This window comes from Lethenteron reissneri, chromosome 37, assembly GCF_015708825.2.
Source record: "Lethenteron reissneri isolate LAM-NWPU_2019-01 chromosome 37, ASM1570882v1, whole genome shotgun sequence".
NCBI lineage: Eukaryota > Metazoa > Chordata > Hyperoartia > Petromyzontiformes > Petromyzontidae > Lethenteron > Lethenteron reissneri.
In genome coordinates, this window is record NC_083815.1 from 6,581,475 (window position 1) to 6,599,298 (window position 17,824).

Sequence of the window (17,824 nt, forward strand, 5' to 3'; positions counted from 1 at the left end):
ATTGTGCCCGATCTCATCAGATCTCAAAAGCTAAGCAGGGAGGTTAACCTGTCGAGGTGTTTGGATTGGCGACCACCTTGCATACCAGGTGTTACAGGCCATGGGGCTACTTTTGTTTGGGCAGCAACATTCAGTGGTGCGGAAAGGTTCACTGTTGTACTTTAATTCGGTGTGCTCCCACATCTATGTTTCCGGTCTACATGAACCTGCATTGACCAGCGAGGTGAAGTATGGTCAAATAATCCCGGCACCCACCACGTTGAGAAGAGGCCTTCGTCCAGCAGTGGATTTACAATGTCCAGGACATAATGAGGGATCATGAACCATTGTCATGGTCCAGATTTACCAAAAAGGTCGTTCTGCAATTACGTGTCATACAATGCCATTGGATGATGATTTTTTTTTATACTGACTGTCATTATTTATGATGACATAGTCATTATAACGCTGGCCAGCATTGTAAAATGTATAAACAAAAGAAATCATCCAGTAGTAGATTGACTAAGCCACATCTACAACTGTGGCATTACCAACACTTTTGTAAGGGTAAAAACAAAGTTGATATCACATCGACAAACAACAAAATGACCTTTATATCTATGGCCCTATAAAAGTCTGGGTTAATATATTGCAAGGGGAAGTTGTGACATCCCCTCATTCGGGTGATGCACAGAGAGTGTGGCTTATAAAGGCAACTGGCTGCACTCTACAGACTGGAACGCGTCACCAGGACCTCGTAGCATACACAACCAGAGCGCACAAGGTAAGCTTTGTTAAAAATGTACCACTGATGGATTGTGTTTTGTCTGATGCTGTGTTGGCAGTGGTGCACAAGCACAAATGTTGTATAAAAAAAACTCTACATATTTAGTTATGAATAACACTGCTCGAGCAGAAGATTTATTTTTTTGGAAATGGCCATTCTTAATATCATATCTTACCTCAGCTTTGAATAGAGCCCTCTGCTATAAGGAATGGCCATTACCCAAAACGTCACATATGTTTCCTTTAAAGGCAGTGTCATTGATTACCTCTTACAGGTAAACATGATAGTGCAATTCGTATTGCTGTATTTGAATGACAATACTGACACTTGATTGCATTATATTCTATCAGTGTTTTTCTCCGTGTATGATTGCCTCGTTTTCTATATAAATACCACCACCTTTGAGATGTGGCGCAGGAGATTGCACACTGCGCGGTGAATCCACCGACCTGAGTTCAATTCCTCGCCATGGCTAACATCAGTGGCAAGTGATATATGAACCAGACTTGTTCCCATCATTCACCAACTTGCACTATTCAGTGTGGTGAAGAAGTATGGTAAAACAGCCTGCCACGACCAGTGGTGAATTTACGCAGTGCTGTCATTTTGTTTTAACTACCGTATTGTATATCATATGTAAACAAAAAACCAACCCGGCTATGATGAGTGATAGATGTACAAACCAATGTAATTTAACATGCACTCTTTATGAACGTAACAGTGTGCTTCTGTGTCTTTCCATCCTTTCCAGATACTGCACAAAAAAACCCGTCAGTCACGTGTGATGAATGTAATCTAATGTATTCTTCTCACTTTGTCATCATGAAGACATTTCATTGATTAATATTCTGCTCTCACTGGTTAGCTCGTTACTCCCTCGCCCGTTGTTTCGATATCTCCGTCGCTTTTACCAAAGCGGCCGATGGTGTTTTACCCTAATAACCGCAACGCGTAACACCACCACCTGCACAATCTAAAAGCTCGTCCGCACGGATGACTCAGACGGGCCCCTAGTTTACATTGTCGTCACACTCTACGACGGAGCATATTTTTTCCTCATTCTCATTCTTACCACGCACAGCTCCACCCAGTTCGTCTTCACGTGTCTATCCAGCCTAAGAAATCCACCCTGAACTCAAGAAGCTTGTTAACCCCCCTAACATAACGAAACCTTCATTCGTCGCCGGGGTAAAGTTTGCGTAGTTACTCCCACCTCCTTCCAAGCCGTCTGTCTTGCCAGCGTGGAATAGCAGGCGCAAATACTCCCCTTTAATTCGCGGGAGCCCTTCATCCACCAGCCAGTGGTGTGAACCAACAAACAAAATCGCACGGCTGTACCGTGAACTTTAATTCGTGGCCACAGTGACGGCACACACTATACCGCTACAAAACCCGTGCAAGCAAGCACAGCCGTATATAGCCATGGGTCTCGGCTTGGGGAAGGCGATTAAGTCCGTGCTGGACAAGGACTTTGACCTGGAAATCTTCCGCCTGGAGCCACCGGGCGAGCGGACGATGCCCCCTCAGCTCGCCTTCCTGCTGTCTCAACCTGCCGCGCCGCGTGGCCTTCAGTTCCAGCACGGCTTCAGCAGCACGGACCTCTCCCCGTCCATGTCCCTCAAGGAGGGAGACGCGCTCACCGTGCACCGCAGGCAGACGCGCGACACGACCGACGCGGCGCGCGGACGCACCGCCTACCGTCGCGGCGTGCACACCTGGGAGATCACCTGGCCCACCGAGCAGAGGGGCACTCACGCCGCGGTCGGCGTTGCCACGTCGGACGCTCCACTCGAGGTCACGGGCTACGTGGCCCTGGTCGGCCGGGGACGCGAGTCTTGGGGTTGGGACCTGGGGCGCTGCAAGGCGTACCACGACGCCGTCGACTGCCCGGGCCGGCCCTACCCGGCTCACTTGCTGCCCTGCGAGAGCTTCCACGTGCCCGAGCGTGTGGTGATGGTGTTGGACATGGAGGAGGGCACGCTGAGCTTCGTGGTGGACGGGAAGTACCTGGGAGTGGCGTTCTCCGGGCTACGCGGCAAGACGCTCTATCCGGCGGTGAGCGCCGTGTGGGGCAACTGCGAGATCAAGATGCGCTACATCAATGGGATTGAGCGTAAGTCCAAATGCATTTGTGTTAAGAAACAAAACTATTTAAACTGTAAAAATGTTATTTATTTATTTTACCAAGTAAAGACCACTAAGCTGTATGGCTCTATTTAAGAAGCGACCTGGTCACAAATGACTGCCCAATGAAGTGGCTAATCACGTGGAAATGTATAGCAGCCAAATCCTCTAAACGCGTGTTTTCTAAATGTGGAGGAAAAATACGGGAGGAATCGGTGAAAAATCCACGCGACCACACGGGGAGAACTTGCAAACTCCAAACACACAGGTGTCAGGGTCGGGGTCGAATCCACGCACTCCTGCATACGAGGCGAGGTGGTTAACAATTCACCACCATGGCATCGTTCCGCGTGAACTCTGTGTGTCTGCCCGTTTATCCGTAAGAGGGGGAAGGGCACGATAATTCCCGTAAGTTTGGTGTAAAGTTGCGTTGCTATAGAGGACTTTTCCTGTTGAGAACCAGTTAAATTGGTCACAGGCTTGCTCCAAACTTGGAGACACAAACCAGAGAAAAATAGAACAATATTTTTCAATATGCAAACGCGTTTTGCTGGAAAGTATAAAAACTATGAATGCCCCTCATATTTCCTATTTTTTTAATTAAGTATAGCAATTTTAAATAATGCACAGTATGTGCAGTAACAGTGTAGACTGTACACGAGTATATAAAAGGCATAGTTACATTTTGGGCTGCAGATAGCCGTGCGGCAAATGTATTGTTGTACTGTTCTATGATCTCACATTCACCAACCCGAACTGACCAGGCGCAGTGAAGTGCTGTTACATGAATTGCTACTGATATTAGCCATGAGCAGGAATCGAATTCGAGATGCTTGTTTCATAGCGTCGTAAGCAAGCCACTTCACCACCGTTCCCCATACACGACCATACAAACAACAACAACAACCACCATTCACCACTAAGTAGCAGTGATATCACCAGAGAAATGTTGGCAGGAAATGTGCAGTTCGATCTGCACAGATGGGTTCACAAACCCGCTTCCTGTACTGTCGTGTTGCGTGTTTAGTCTGTTGTCTTTCCCTAGCACAGTTGGCTACGTACGGTGCGAACGAAGTTAAACATACCCACACAGCGTTTTTTATTTGTTTATTTTAAATATCTGTGTGACACGCTTAACCTTCGCCTTCCGAAAGCGTTAGTGTACAGATGCGTTTGCGCAGCACAATATAATTCGTGGACAGCATCCAACACGACGCGTGTACAGCAGTGTCTACGCTAACTCATTCGGCTTCTGCCTTACGTTGTTGTTATTGTTGTTGTTTTTCTGCAGCTGGGCCCTTGCCACTGGATGAGCTGTGCCGACGTTCGATAAGAAACTGTCTTGGAAATGACCGTCTGGAAGAGATCAATGCTCTCGCCCTACCGACTCTCATCAAGAGATACCTGCACTACAATTGAGTCACCTTGGCTCGTACCTTACCGTGCTCCTCTGCATATTTTGAGCAGAAAGTCACAAGTTTAGGAGATCGTCGCATTTCATGAAAGCCGTGGCACCGTACCAGACCGTACCTTCGTAGCATTACGTTTGTGCAGAAGTGCACATCCATAAAGATTAGACTTTGGACAGAAGCCTTGGACAGCTTCATAATATTCGATAAAGTTAAGCAATATGCATTATCTTTAAGCATGAACTTTCCACGATATTGTCAATGTTTTGGTGAAACAAGGATAAGAAAAGTACCACATTGTGAAATGAAAAGCTGTAAATGTTATCGTGAAAAATGTGTTATTGTGCTGGTCACAAAACTCGACTTACATAGAGTGCTTGTATTTAGTATATAGTGTATTTTATATTTATATACCTGAAGCAGAAAGTTATTTGTATTAGATTGGCGCCTTGGATACAGACGCTAAATGTACTTAAAGCGTAGTGGTCGCACAACGCTTTTTTGCTAAAACGTGGTAGTATTACCCATTCGGGAACACTTTTCGCACGATGTGGAACGCACACCGTTAGAACGTGGAACGCGCACCGATATAACGCAAAACGTCCTCGTTATAATGCGGAACGCGCCCGTTATAACGCAGGCCGCACCTGTTATAATGCGGCACGTGGCCGTTATAACGTGGAACGTGCACAGATATAACGTGGAACACACCCGTTATTACGCAAAACGCACCACGTTATTACGCAAAACGCCCCCGTTAAGACACGGAACGCTCGCCTCAACGCAGAACACGCCACATCTTAATGCGGTTTAAAACTATTTTCTTGAGCTGCATTGGTGATCGGTACGATAGAGTACGCGGAGTGATACAGTAACGCGGTGGCGAATCCTCACTTCTTTGTTGCACCATCTCACTGTGTGTGTGTGTACATCGTATCTCATCAAACGTTATCGTTACATTATTTGTGAGAAAAAAAATTCGCTTAACGTGGCACTTGTCAGGAATTCATCTACCGCATTAAAACGAGGGCTTACTCTAAGCCTTCACACTGGTCAAATCCTTTCATACAGTATCTCAAAATTGGCTTCATCTCTCCGATGCTCCCATCTGGTGACCCCACTTAAACCTGACATCTGTTGGCCAATTTCTCTTCTTCCAGTAAAATACTGAAGAACATTGCAGAGAGGAATATTTTGACTCCTCTGATCTCCAGCAAGTATCTGACAACCAGTTTGAGTTTCACAAGTTTCACTTTACACATTTCTGCAGGGAGTCCATCAGTGCGGGGTCAGGTAGCAGGTGCTGTCACCGCGAACCTCATTCTATTCTGCGAGGCACACTTCAAAAGTTTGTTTCAATTCGGGTTTCAGTCGGTACGTTTGATGCATTAGCACTTGTCTGGGAAAAAAAATCCGTGTGGTCACGTCTGATCAATTTCTCACTGGGTATGGCTCAGTGATTGGTTCTCTGGCCATTATTGCTGTACTGCACAGCTGTTCGGGCACAATGTGTGCTGAAGACATCACCATCTATGCGAGTATATCCATCAAGGCCATAGCCATGGAGTCAACATTGGGGGGGGGACCAAATCTTCCAGGGGGTCTGGGGGTCCCAACCCAGAAAATATATAAATTTCAAAACTTATTTCCTGCCATTTCCTGCCTAAAATATAAAAAAATTCACTAACACATGGGATAGACTTTTTATTTATTTTTTACAACAATGTCTAATAGTGTATTGTATTACATTGCTCTGTTTTTACTTTTTTACCATTTCTTGTTGCATTGTATGTAATGTTTGAGATTAGGGATTAATAAAGTACAACCATAACCACAATCATATGAACAGAAATCTATGCATTGATTTATATGAACACAAGTCCAGATACTGTGGCCAAGGTTTAGCAAATTGTTGTTTTATTTACATAGCATAACAATTATTATAACTAAAAAAAAAATTATAGCAATATATTGGGGGGGCCATTTTGAGCATATTTGAATATTGGGGGGGATGGTTAATTCGGGTTATATTATAATTACGGCCTTGATATCCATCTCATCTGAGTTGAATATAATGGGATCAAAAGTGAAGCCATCTGTTGTATTGGATCTCTTACAACAGACTGTAAACTAAAAAATAAGTTAATGGCAATTGTCAAATACTGATGCGTAAACAAATTTGACTCTCTGGAACAGTCGAACTCATCATTCTTCATCAATTTTCTTTCCAACGCCCATCAATGAAACGTCATGGCAAAGAACATGTTAACCCATTACTAAATAAGTCTGTGTATTCCATTTGTCTCCTATAACATGCCAATCGTCTGGGCACTGACGTCCCCGGTGCATTTCCCTCATTGACAGTCATCTCAGCTGCTGTGATATGTAGGAGAGCTTCAACAAAATCATATGTCAGTCAGCTGTGGCATCTGCGAAAACGATGCCTCTGTAAGGTGTCCTGCCAAACTCTGACTTCTGCATTGAATAAAAACAACGACTGCATATTAAGCACTTGTCCCATGAACTCATGCTCACATATACATCTACTATATATTCATAATAAAGGTTATTTTGGGTTAGATCGCGTAAATATAAATTTGTTGTTAAACCCGCCACCACCTGACACACCAATTAGTAAGGTTTGTCATGTTAACGAAACGTGCCAATCAGTTACTACTTTAGCCTCCCGGTGTGCTGGAGAGTAAACGCACAACATTTATAATTCGAGTACGACGTTTCAGCAGGTTTAACGACACATTTCTATTTGCGCGATCTACCAAAAAAAAAACATTAATTATGGATAATATTGGTAGCGAAAGTCTACGTGTTCAAATGTAATATGTATAAACAGCTCCCAGTTGTGCTGCGTGAGAGATTTAACATTTTTTTACGCCAAATAGCGACGACATTGTGACACAAAGTGGAGTTGGCGTTTTCTCTAGCCGGTTACCCAGCTACGTAGACTGACCACGTGTTTGTGTATGGACGTGCTTAAGCCTGGAATGCACGGTTTGTTAGTGTGTCTTGCTCTTTCTCACAACAGCGCTCTTTAAAAAAAAAATCTGTGAATGTCGACCTTACAAGGAAATGTAATTGCCTTTTCAGCTGCTGCGTGCCCTGATTAACTTGTATTATTCGGATGCGTTCATTTGGTTCTCTGCGCTTAAATGATTTCCTCTGTATCTATGAGATAGAATGTGAAAATTAGTTAGTTCGTTATCCGTGACAAATAAGGCCAGAGACGCTAAGCCACAAGCGACCAGTGAAGCAGGCGCTCCAGACTAATATTTAGAGTAACACAAACTAAACACTTTTGCCAATAACACAGCCCTACAGAGGCGAACGATATATAATCAGGAGACATTTTGGGCAACGTCCCTTCATCATAGCAGAGATTATTTGGTGATATTGCCAGTGGTGTGCAGTCTCTACCTCTCTACTACATCTCTCTATGTGCTGTTGTTGAAGGATATCCTTCGTCCAAATACATTGCCTACACACGTGTTATTGATGAACATGTTGAGTTTTCTGTTGTTGTTCAAAGCAGAGAGGTAATCTCAGGCAATGGCCCCTTTCAGCTGTTATATGTCCTTGTGCACCACTATTAACACAGTTTTGTTTTGCATTGATAATTGTACATTGTTCATAAGCTATATGTGGCAATTTTATACTGTACACGTGCTGTGCGTGTAATTTAACGTACTGGATGTAACATGTTTACAAGATGTAATGTACTGTATAAACCTTCGGATTTTGATGTAAAAAGTAGCCGTTTCATCTAAGTGCAGTGTGGATTTTTTTCTGCTTAATAAAAGTTTTAAGTTTATCTTGTTCGTCCAGGTGAGAAGTCAGTAGACCACGAGCATCTCATTTGCAAGAGTTACCTGGGTCGCCAAAATGACAAATGCAAAACGAATAAGATAAAGTATGGAACTAAAATAAAGTACAGCAATAATTCTAAGTGTTATGCATCGTGCACTAAACAAAGAGACTGTCCACAATGTAGTCACACAGCCTATCGCACCATCTTTAAGACATGGTGGCCACCCATCCAAGCAATCTTCAGACTCAAAACCTGTTTAGCTTCTGAGATCGGATGGTATTGGGTGGATTCGTCACACGGCGTCACAAAAATTCAGACCCCCCCTCTCAAATATGACGTCACAAAGCTCTGCCCCCTCCCCCAAAAATAAAACATGCTTCAAATCGCTTTAAACGATTGTCATTGTAGTGCGTATTTAATGCGGCGCTGCACTCTGATGTTGTAGGAGAAAACATTTCTTAAAAAGTCTATTTAATTAAGTAGAACGTGTTGTCTATATTTTTTTAAAGTTATTTCGGTAAAGTCACGTAGAAGGGAAATAATAAAATAATAAAAATATAAAACAATGAAAATTATTACGACGTTTCGACTGCAACACAAGCAATCGAAACGTCGTGAGAATTTTTATGATTTTATATTTTTATGATTTTATTTCCCTTCTACGTGACTTTACTGAAAGAACCAAGAATATGTCTCCTTGCAGTCACGAAAGTTTAAAATCAAAATGTATTTAAAGTTGTGCAGTTTGATGTGACGTCACATTTCTCACCCCCCCCCCCCATCGTCGCACATCATCACAAATGTCTTACACCCCCCTAGGTGCGTGACGTCATTTATGGCCAGCCCTTAAACCCCTTCAGGTAAAACAACACAGAACTTGTTACAACAACAAAACATTCCCTCTGATATTCTTAGGTTTTTTTTCGGTAAAGTCACGTAGGTAAAACATCAAAATTAATAGCTGCATCAAGTGAGGCAATGATTCAAGATGTAATCCCTTATTTTTTATTAATTTTGATGTTTTACCTACGTGACTTTACCGAAAAAACCTAAGAATATGAATCCTTGCAGTCACGAAAGCTTCAAATCTAGAATTCCCTCTGATCTGGCACGACCAACCAGCCAGGGGCGGGACTTAACGGCAAGGGGCGTGTCCTAATCGCATTGACCACGCCCACTTTTCACCGCCTCCGCCAATCGGAGTGCGCGCCTGCCGACCACGTGGTGCCTCTGAACGGAAGGGGGGCCCCTCGTGTCGGGAGCGAGAAGGGGGTGGCCTTGCTGCCAAAGCTGTCGTTATCGCGATTATCGCGGCATTTACCACGAATTTTGATTGCTATGATTGTGTAAACTCACGTAATGGATCTCCAGCCCCTGCCGTCCATCGTTCACTAAGAGGTACGCTCGTAGCGGCGTCGAATGCGGCGTTTTTGTTGAGGAATTTGCCACTTGCGTGGCCCCGCGTCTTGGTTTCGAGGCCCTCTCTGCTTGGGGGACCCCGTTGTAGACGGGGTCCCATTTTAATGTGGTGATGGTGGTGATGGTGTTCGTCTTGAACCACGTACAACACACGGCAATCACTGTGGTACAACAACTGCCGTGTGTGCTGGTCTCTGTGTATGTGTGAGGTCGACGCAGCCTCCAATGAGTAACCTGGTGCGTTGTGTGTAAACATCGCCACTGGGGAGACAAAGGCGGCCGGGCGTGGTGTTGGCCACCCACCCCCTCGTGTGCCGTGCCGGCCTTCATAGGTGCTCGCTAACAGCAATTGCACCAAAAGTGTTTGTGTGGGGAGCGGTGGTGGAGCGGTTAGCGCGCTGCGCTACGAACCTGGCGACCCGGATTCGATTCTCGCTCACGGCCACCACCAGTGACGATTATCTGAACCGGTCCTGGGCCTCCCCTAGGTCGACTCGGCCTCAAATGAGTACCTGGTGCGGTGTGTAGTAAACATCGCTACTGGGGAGACAAAGGCGGCCGGGCGTGGTGCTGGCCACTCACCCCCTTTCGTGTGCCGTGCTGGCCTTCATAGGTGCTCGCTAACAGCACTTGCCCCTACAATCTGGTAAAGACTAAATGAGGGATGTAGTATTTTGTGTATTGGTGTGTGCGTGTTGGTGTGTGTGTCTATGTGCCGAGTGCCTCTGCGTTGGCTGTCTTCGTGTGTTTGTTCTCGGTGTGGGTAGTAAATACAGTACTTCACGTGTATGTCAATGTGTCTGTATCTGTATGTATAGGGAGCGGTGGATGATTGGTTAGCGCACCAATTAACAATTCTATGAACCAGTCCAGGGCCTCCCTTAGGTCGACTCATCCTTAAATGAGTACCTGGTGCGGACTTCATAGATGCTCTGTAACAGCACTTGCCCCAACATTCTGTACGGGGATGGGGGTGTTTTTCATTTGTTTTGAATGTGTGGCCGGATATGGAACTTGAGCCCATGAATTGTTACAGGCGATTTCCAGAATGAGATCCCCCCATTCTGCACATAGCACAGCTGTTCATTGTCACACATTGGTCATATGTTGTATAGTCCTGCGAGGTCGTTGACTTTCACCTGCTTGTAAATAAAGTTTGTCTTGTTTTGAATGTGGTTCGACCAGCATATAAGGATATGGGCCGCTCGGCTCTGGTAAATACAGTTCTATAATATGCACTGGTTTACCATGGACTATATATAGACATTGGCGTCTAGTTCCTGAATATACTGCCATACGCCGGATACGCTGTCAGTCAATACAAAACACTTGCACTATGAGATGCTGCGTCTCGAGGCAATGAATGAAGGATTGGTAGGGCAGTGTGAGACATGAAAGGCTTACATCAAAAACATGCGTGGAATATCAAGAATCAGAATCTTTAGTTTGACTGGAGGAATCCGATGAGCTATGAAACTTTTTTTCACAGATGTCCAGAATGGGCAGGTCAGCAAGTTAAAATCACAAACAATAAAAAACAACTATAGGAGTGAAAAATTTCGAAAAAACTAAGCAAGTCACTAGCAAAAGCTTTGGCAAGGCCGCAAAAGCAAATTGAAAGCAGTCCCAGACCACACCAGGATTACACAGTCCCTCAATACAATAGACGGTATAGGATTGGGGCAGTCAATAAAACATTGAGAGGAGCAAGGGGTGCAGAATGAGAGATGTGAACAAGGGAAGGGAGTTCCAGTCGACAAGGATAGCAGAGGAGCAAAGAGTAAGCACCCATTGAGCAGGGATGCTTATTATCCCTTTCACCCCACGTCTACCGAGAACTTGCTCTGTTGAACTAATTTTGGCCACTCTTTTGTACAGCGTCTGGAGATGCGGTTGCATTTAGACGTTGCATAAATTCAAATTGCATTTTTTAATCGACAGAAGACCTTGCTTATTGTCATTTGAAACCAGGGCCACGGGGAAGGAGAGTAGAGGAAAATTAGATGGGAGTAGGTAGACAGGCACAAAGCCATGATGGCCTTTAAATACTTTACTGTATAAACCTTATGTTGTAAATAACAGCACTAGCCCTGGAAACCATTTTTAAATCCTTTATATTAAGTTCGCTTGCTTGCTTACGACCGTGCAAATCTTTCGGTCGTTTTTTAACCCACTTCCCGTGATCCAATCGAGCTGACATTTTCCACACAGACTCGTTGTGCGTGACAATTAATGCTCGTGAAAAAAAATTCCAAAATTTTACACTTTTTAGGACAAAAATATTATATTTAATTACCAATTGCTTAATGGTGCAATGCAATCATCTGACCCATAGGTAGCAGCCATCTCAAGCCAGAGGACGAGAGGACTCTAGCCGCCACGCATATAAAGGATTTATAGTGAAAAACTTTGTTTTTACGGGTTATACTTATTAAGTCTTAAAATGCAATGGAGGCACTGAAGCAATTCACTGTGCATGAACCATTGCCTGGCAAACTAATCTGGATATAGGTGCTGTTCAGCCAGCCATATGTTAGAACAAGACTTGTTATCATCATCATTCTTGTAGGAGAGCTAACATTATCAGCACTTTATGCTGCTGCGGTTATTAGGTATAACTTGAGAGCTCATTGAAACTATAAGAATATTTTGAGAGGGACGCTTTGTTAGGAGGTCAGTCTCGCCATTAGGTTACGGAAGGACAAGTCCCATTGCTCGTCGCCTAGGATAGCAGACGGCTCTCACCACAGCTAATAGTATATGTCATTGTATAGCCCTTTTTTCAATTCACGACTGGATGAGAGCCCATGCCTGGTGGTTCGTTGGGGCTTCTTTGACAACACTTCTCCAGGCAGGTCAATGTGGGTTTTTGAAGGTAAGAACCATAGACTTTGGAGCTTTAGAAGTACATTACAACAATTGTTTTTTCTACACTGCTCTCTGCTGCCCACAAAATATTCCAGAACTATTACAAGGCATGTGTTATGCATGGTGGTTACCCATACAGACACTATCCAAGCTCAGCTCTGCTTAGCTTTTGCGATATAATGAGATTGGCTGCATTCTGGGCGAATTAGGAATAAACACAGATCAGTACACCGATGGAAACGGCTTTATTGTAACGTAGCCAAAAGCAGTATGCCACTTTCAAACAATTTCCTACGTGAAAATCATGCTCTCTCATTGCAACCCATTTCTTCTCTCCGTTAATATTTCCTTCCAATGTTTTTCTTCCCCCCCCTTTCTCAGTTTAACCGACCGCAAGACCCTTCGACTATGTTCACACCGTCTGGCAAGCCAGCGCGGGGCCCCACTCTGATCCCGCGGATGAAGAGCAAGCACAGGATGTACTACGTCGCCCTCTTCTCGCTGCTGCTGCTCGGGCTCCTCTCCACGGGCATCCTGCAGTTCTGGCCGCGGCGCGGCGGGGAGGCCGAGGGTCGCACCGCGGCTGAGCAGCGCGACATCAACGATGTTCCCGTCATTGGCCTCGGCGACTACAGCCCCATCCCGGAGCGAGGAGACCTCAGCTGCCGCATGCACACGTGCTTCGACGTCTACCGGTGAGCGTCGTGGGCCGTGGCGGTCACATTGATGTTATCGCAAAAAAAGGAATCTGTTTTGTCGTATGAACATCTTAACACCTGTTTTGTGGCCAGAAAGGGTAAAAAAAAACATTTTTTTCCATCATTTTGATACTGAAAAAAAAGGTCCCATAGATGTTATTGTTATTTGTCACCATCCCATCATCGTCGGGGGATCCTGCCGTGGTGTAACGCACTCTCAACATCATGCGGATGACTCTTACTTTATCGCACATGGATGTCGTCATATGGATGACTCGCATATGCAAATGAGCAATGTGGAGCTCGTTTACCTGCTCCACTTCCAGTGTCAGCCAGAGAGAAACACACAGAATCATTTCCCCCCCCTTGCATTAGCATGCCATCTGCTTTTTGATACTGCCATGGTGTAATGGTTAAAAGTCAACTTGTTGTCCAGTGATGCATCGGTTCGATTTGATCTCCCCACGGCATTTTTAACCATGGGCAAGTTTGTTAAATCCCCCCGCCTCTCTCCATCCAGCAGTATTAATGGGTACACACCATGGTTGATGACTAGATCGTGTGTGGTGGGGTGAAGTTGTAGGTACACGCCACTGCTGTTACGCCAGCAGTGGTTCGAGTAGGTCTTCACCTTTTTTTCATAACCATAAACACTATTGCCAGCACTGCTGTTTTCATCGTCGTCAACATTATTATGGCACTGTTTAACATCTGCATTGCATGTGAATTTGACACTTGGCTTCTGACCTGATGGCGATGTGGTTTAATCGCTTGACACAGTTATAAGGTTCATGCGACAGGCGGTGGCGACAGCGCCGCGGTGGCGACAGCGCCGCAGCAGCTGGCTGCAGTCCCGTGTCGCCCCCACTCTTTTTCTACTGTTACCACACCTCGTACCTTACCCACGTCTTTCTTCACTATCCCCTGCTCTACTTACTTTCATCTTTCACTACATCTTCTTTCTTATTATTTATTTTGTTTTATTATTTTCGTCATTATTACTTTGGTGGTGCCCGAGTTTTGGGCGGTGGCAGAACCCTGCCTCCAACCCCACCCGCCTCCGCGGGCACTGCACACACCCCGCGGCGCTGCGACAGCTGACAAATGCCGGCTGCGGTGTTACACAGCCCGGCTGACCTGCCGCCTCGCACAGCCGAGGGGCTGTGCGGGTGAACGATGCCGGCTGCTCCCACGCACGAGGCTGGAGGACGATGGCTGCACTGTTTTCTGCCAGCGACGTCCTCACAAGGCACCTCTTCCGCCTCTGTCAGTGAGTGGGAGCTCGACGTGTTCCATTCACTGCTCAATACCACCAGCGAGTGGGAACGTGACGCAGATTGTCCACCGCTCAACATAAGAGAGTGGGTTTGTCTGCTGCCCAGCACCACCAGCGAACGGGAGCTCGGCGAGTTGTCCACCCTGCTGCATCATCTGCAAGCTGGAGCACAGCACTTGGTCAGCTACTCTACTCGACCTCGTGTTCTTCTGGCCGCTCCATCGTACGCGCCGCTTGCGTGGTCGTGTCCGCACGTGTACGTGCTCAAGTGTTTACGTAGGCGTTTCCGCACCCGCCACGTGCGTGGGAGCGCGTGCTGACAGCGTGTATCTTGACCACCACCACCTGGACTTGCTGCTCCGGGCAGCACGGCCGCTAATCGGAGTCTACCCGAATCCTGGCCCCCCCAACACCACCAACCGTACAGCATGGGCTGATATAATAGAGCTTCGACATGCACCATTTCTTCATCAGCTGCCCCTGGAATCCGCGCTCCTGAGGACGCTGTCTGGCCTCAGGCTTCTTCGCGGTCAACGTCAGAGACTGCATCGGCACCGTGGTTGCAGAGGCGGTAGGGGCCGCTGTTCACAGGTCAACCTTCAACCAGCTGTTTCCTCTGATCTCTTGATGCCGCGCCTCTTCGGATCTTCACATCCACCTTTACCCATCCGCCTCGGCCTACTCAACTCACGCTCCATTACCGACAAATCAGCCCTGATTCACGATACCAGCTCGGACCACCACATCGACCTTTTGCTTGTTACCGAGACCTGGTGCAGGCCAGACTCCCCCACCAGCCATCTCTTTGGTGGTTGCGCCCCCGGGATACAAGGTTCTTCGCAAACCTCGTGTAACTAACCAGCGGGGTGGTAGCTGAGCTGTTGTCTACAATGCTGACTTTTAAAGAGTTCAATCTACCGATGGCTCCCGCCACCTTTGAGGTCCAGTCCGTGTCCCTCACTACGAACACCGAGTGCTTTTCCCTCATTTTCATCTATCGCCCTCCAGATGGCAGCATCACTACCTTCTTAAACGAGCTTTCCGAATGTCTTTACCTCATTCCTAACCCATCTCACAGGCTCGTGCTTACTGGAGACTTTAACTGCCCCGTCAATACTCCAGTCTCCATTGATAGCCACCTCGAGTCAACCTTGGCCTGCCATAACCTGGTCATCACCAACTCAGGCCCCATCAGAGATTCCTCAACAAATTTCGAGAGTATGCTCGACCTGGTTCAGGAACCTGACCTGGATCGTCATATCTCTCCACTGCGAGTTTTCCAAACTGGTTACTCTGACCACCACCTCATCCTATTTTCCCTCCAATTTCCAAAGCCAATCACCATCATAACCACCCACCACTCCCGTAATTTCAAGGGTATCAAGTTTTCCACTCTACAGCACCTCGCAAATTCGCCTTCAATATTATCCCCATCTTCCGATTCAACTGTCTGCGCTCTTCAGCTAGAAGCTGACCTGAGGGCGGTGCTGGACAAGTTGGCACCATCAAAACCACGAACCACTAGGCAGCCTTCCCACGACACTCGCTGGCTCTCAAGAGACGCCATCTTTCAAATGTTGCAATTGTCATCACCTTCATAATTGCATCATTATTTTCAATATGGGACTGCATGTCACAGTTCTGTACTTGCCATTTCTAGATATGGTCAGTTGCCGTGTGAGAAAAAAGTGTTGTGAGTAAACTCTGAAATGAGGATTTAGGCAGGCTGGAGAGTGCACGGAATGCTCATGTAGTTTTGGACAAGGTCTTGATTTAACATCTTATGAGCGAATCAGAGCCTCTCACAGCTTGGTGACCCACTAACGCTCTACCTACCGAGACATCTGTTTATATCTACACAAGAGGACACATGTATTGTCTTCCATTGGCAGTACTCATAATAAAAGGATGCTTTGTGCATGATACCTCGGTGTTGTCCACGGTCTCCTTTTCAGTTCAGTCATCGTTTTAGCTCAACCACACTTGCATACGGAGGCAGCCAGGTAGCTCTTGCGTTAAAACACTAACCTGGGGCACTGCCAAGGTTTTCATCCAGAGAGTGACATGCCATTCAACCAGATTCTTACGTTGTAATTTTATACTTTAGCTAGGTTGTCAAAGATTCTCTGCAAAGTGTGGCATTAGCTTTGTGGTTTCTGGAAGAAAAAAAAATACAATTTAAGGTTGACTACCATGAGATGGAAATCTGTGTATCAGGGCGTCTAGAAGAGTACAACATTGCAATCCTGGTGTGTGGGTAAGAAGTCACCGGTGATGTCATCGCCTTGGCGTAAACGGCTGTCATAGTTCACGCTGATGGTTTATTATCAAGTTTTGGTTGAACCTACGTGGCTGGTTTTTGGATTGGGTAATTCTCGAACAGTAGCTGAACTTCATACTCACATTTTATTTACAATGGATAATCTTCACGAGAGTAATCGTGGCCCTATTCTACAGACAGAGACGGATAGAGCGAATGCATCCGTTGGAATTATAACAAAAAAAGTTAGGCATAGGTTTTCGAGCTCTTGCATAACACATGCAAATTATTGTATCCGGTTTGTCGGAGTTTGTTTCCAACTTGTAATCGCTATTATATATAGTGGGAGGTGTGTGTCTGCTTTTCCTTAATTATTTCCTTTCAAGACCGGACATGCAAACTTGAAAAACCTCCGCTGACTCATTTGATTTTTAGGTGTGGAGGTCTCCGTGGCCGTATGCCAGAGACACCCGTGGCCGTATGCCAGAGACACCCCTGCCAAGGATTTGTCCAATGTATTGCTGGCGTGGTAAATATAGTTCATAATACATTTTATGTAGATTGTAAACTCGACAAGCATTGAATTACTTTCACTGGTGTGACCTGTTGTGCACAGTATTGAAAAGCCATTCCTGCTCATTTATGTAATTGAGATTGCCATCAGTTTATTGAACCGGCCTTGAGTCAATTAAGTGAGTGCCCTCTATTACCGAAGCGACATCAACATCTCAATGAGCATTGCTTCTAATTAAAGATGCTCATCGATTAACATCACTTTTCAGGAAATAGAGAGTCGGTAAATGGATAGTGGGAAACGTGTGTGTGTGTGTGTGCACGTTGCATGAAGGCGGTCGGGCGTTGTGCTGGCCACCCCACCCCCTTGTGTGACGTGCTGACCTTCATAGGTGCTCGCTAACAGCACTTGCCCCAATAGTCTGTTAAGGCTATACAGGGGGGGGGGGTTCTTTTGTCTTTGTTGCATGAAGGCATAGACGAGAGTAGAGCAAGTCGAGTTGAAGGGCAAGGAGTCTTTTTTGCATTTCCAGTGCTGTACTTTGTATGTCGAATTAGGCCCATTTATTGTGGTGAAGCAATTACGGTACTCTGCGCTACGAACCTGGCAACTCGGCTTTGGATTCATGACCATTGCGGCTTAACACCAGTGGCGAGTTTTTGTCTGA

At 45.9% G+C, this 17,824-nt stretch overlaps 2 protein-coding genes across 2 annotated transcripts in view; both read left to right on the forward strand.

The window, feature by feature from the left end:
- The first annotated feature begins 702 nt into the window (after positions 1-702).
- LOC133351480 (SPRY domain-containing SOCS box protein 4-like) lies at positions 703-6,687 on the forward strand. Its single transcript, XM_061566726.1, has 3 exons — positions 703-763; positions 1,518-2,879; positions 4,182-6,687. Exons 2-3 carry the CDS (start codon positions 2,189-2,191, stop codon positions 4,307-4,309), a joined length of 819 nt encoding a protein of 272 aa, XP_061422710.1. The 5' UTR covers positions 703-763; positions 1,518-2,188; the 3' UTR covers positions 4,310-6,687.
- Positions 6,688-9,341: 2,654 nt separating this feature from the next.
- Positions 9,342-17,824, forward strand: part of EXT2 (exostosin glycosyltransferase 2) — a 74,937-nt gene continuing 66,454 nt past the window's right edge. The window contains 2 exon segments of the mRNA XM_061566475.1: positions 9,342-9,520; positions 12,791-13,104. Coding sequence (XP_061422459.1) covers positions 12,818-13,104 — 287 coding nt within the window. The 5' untranslated portion in view covers positions 9,342-9,520; positions 12,791-12,817.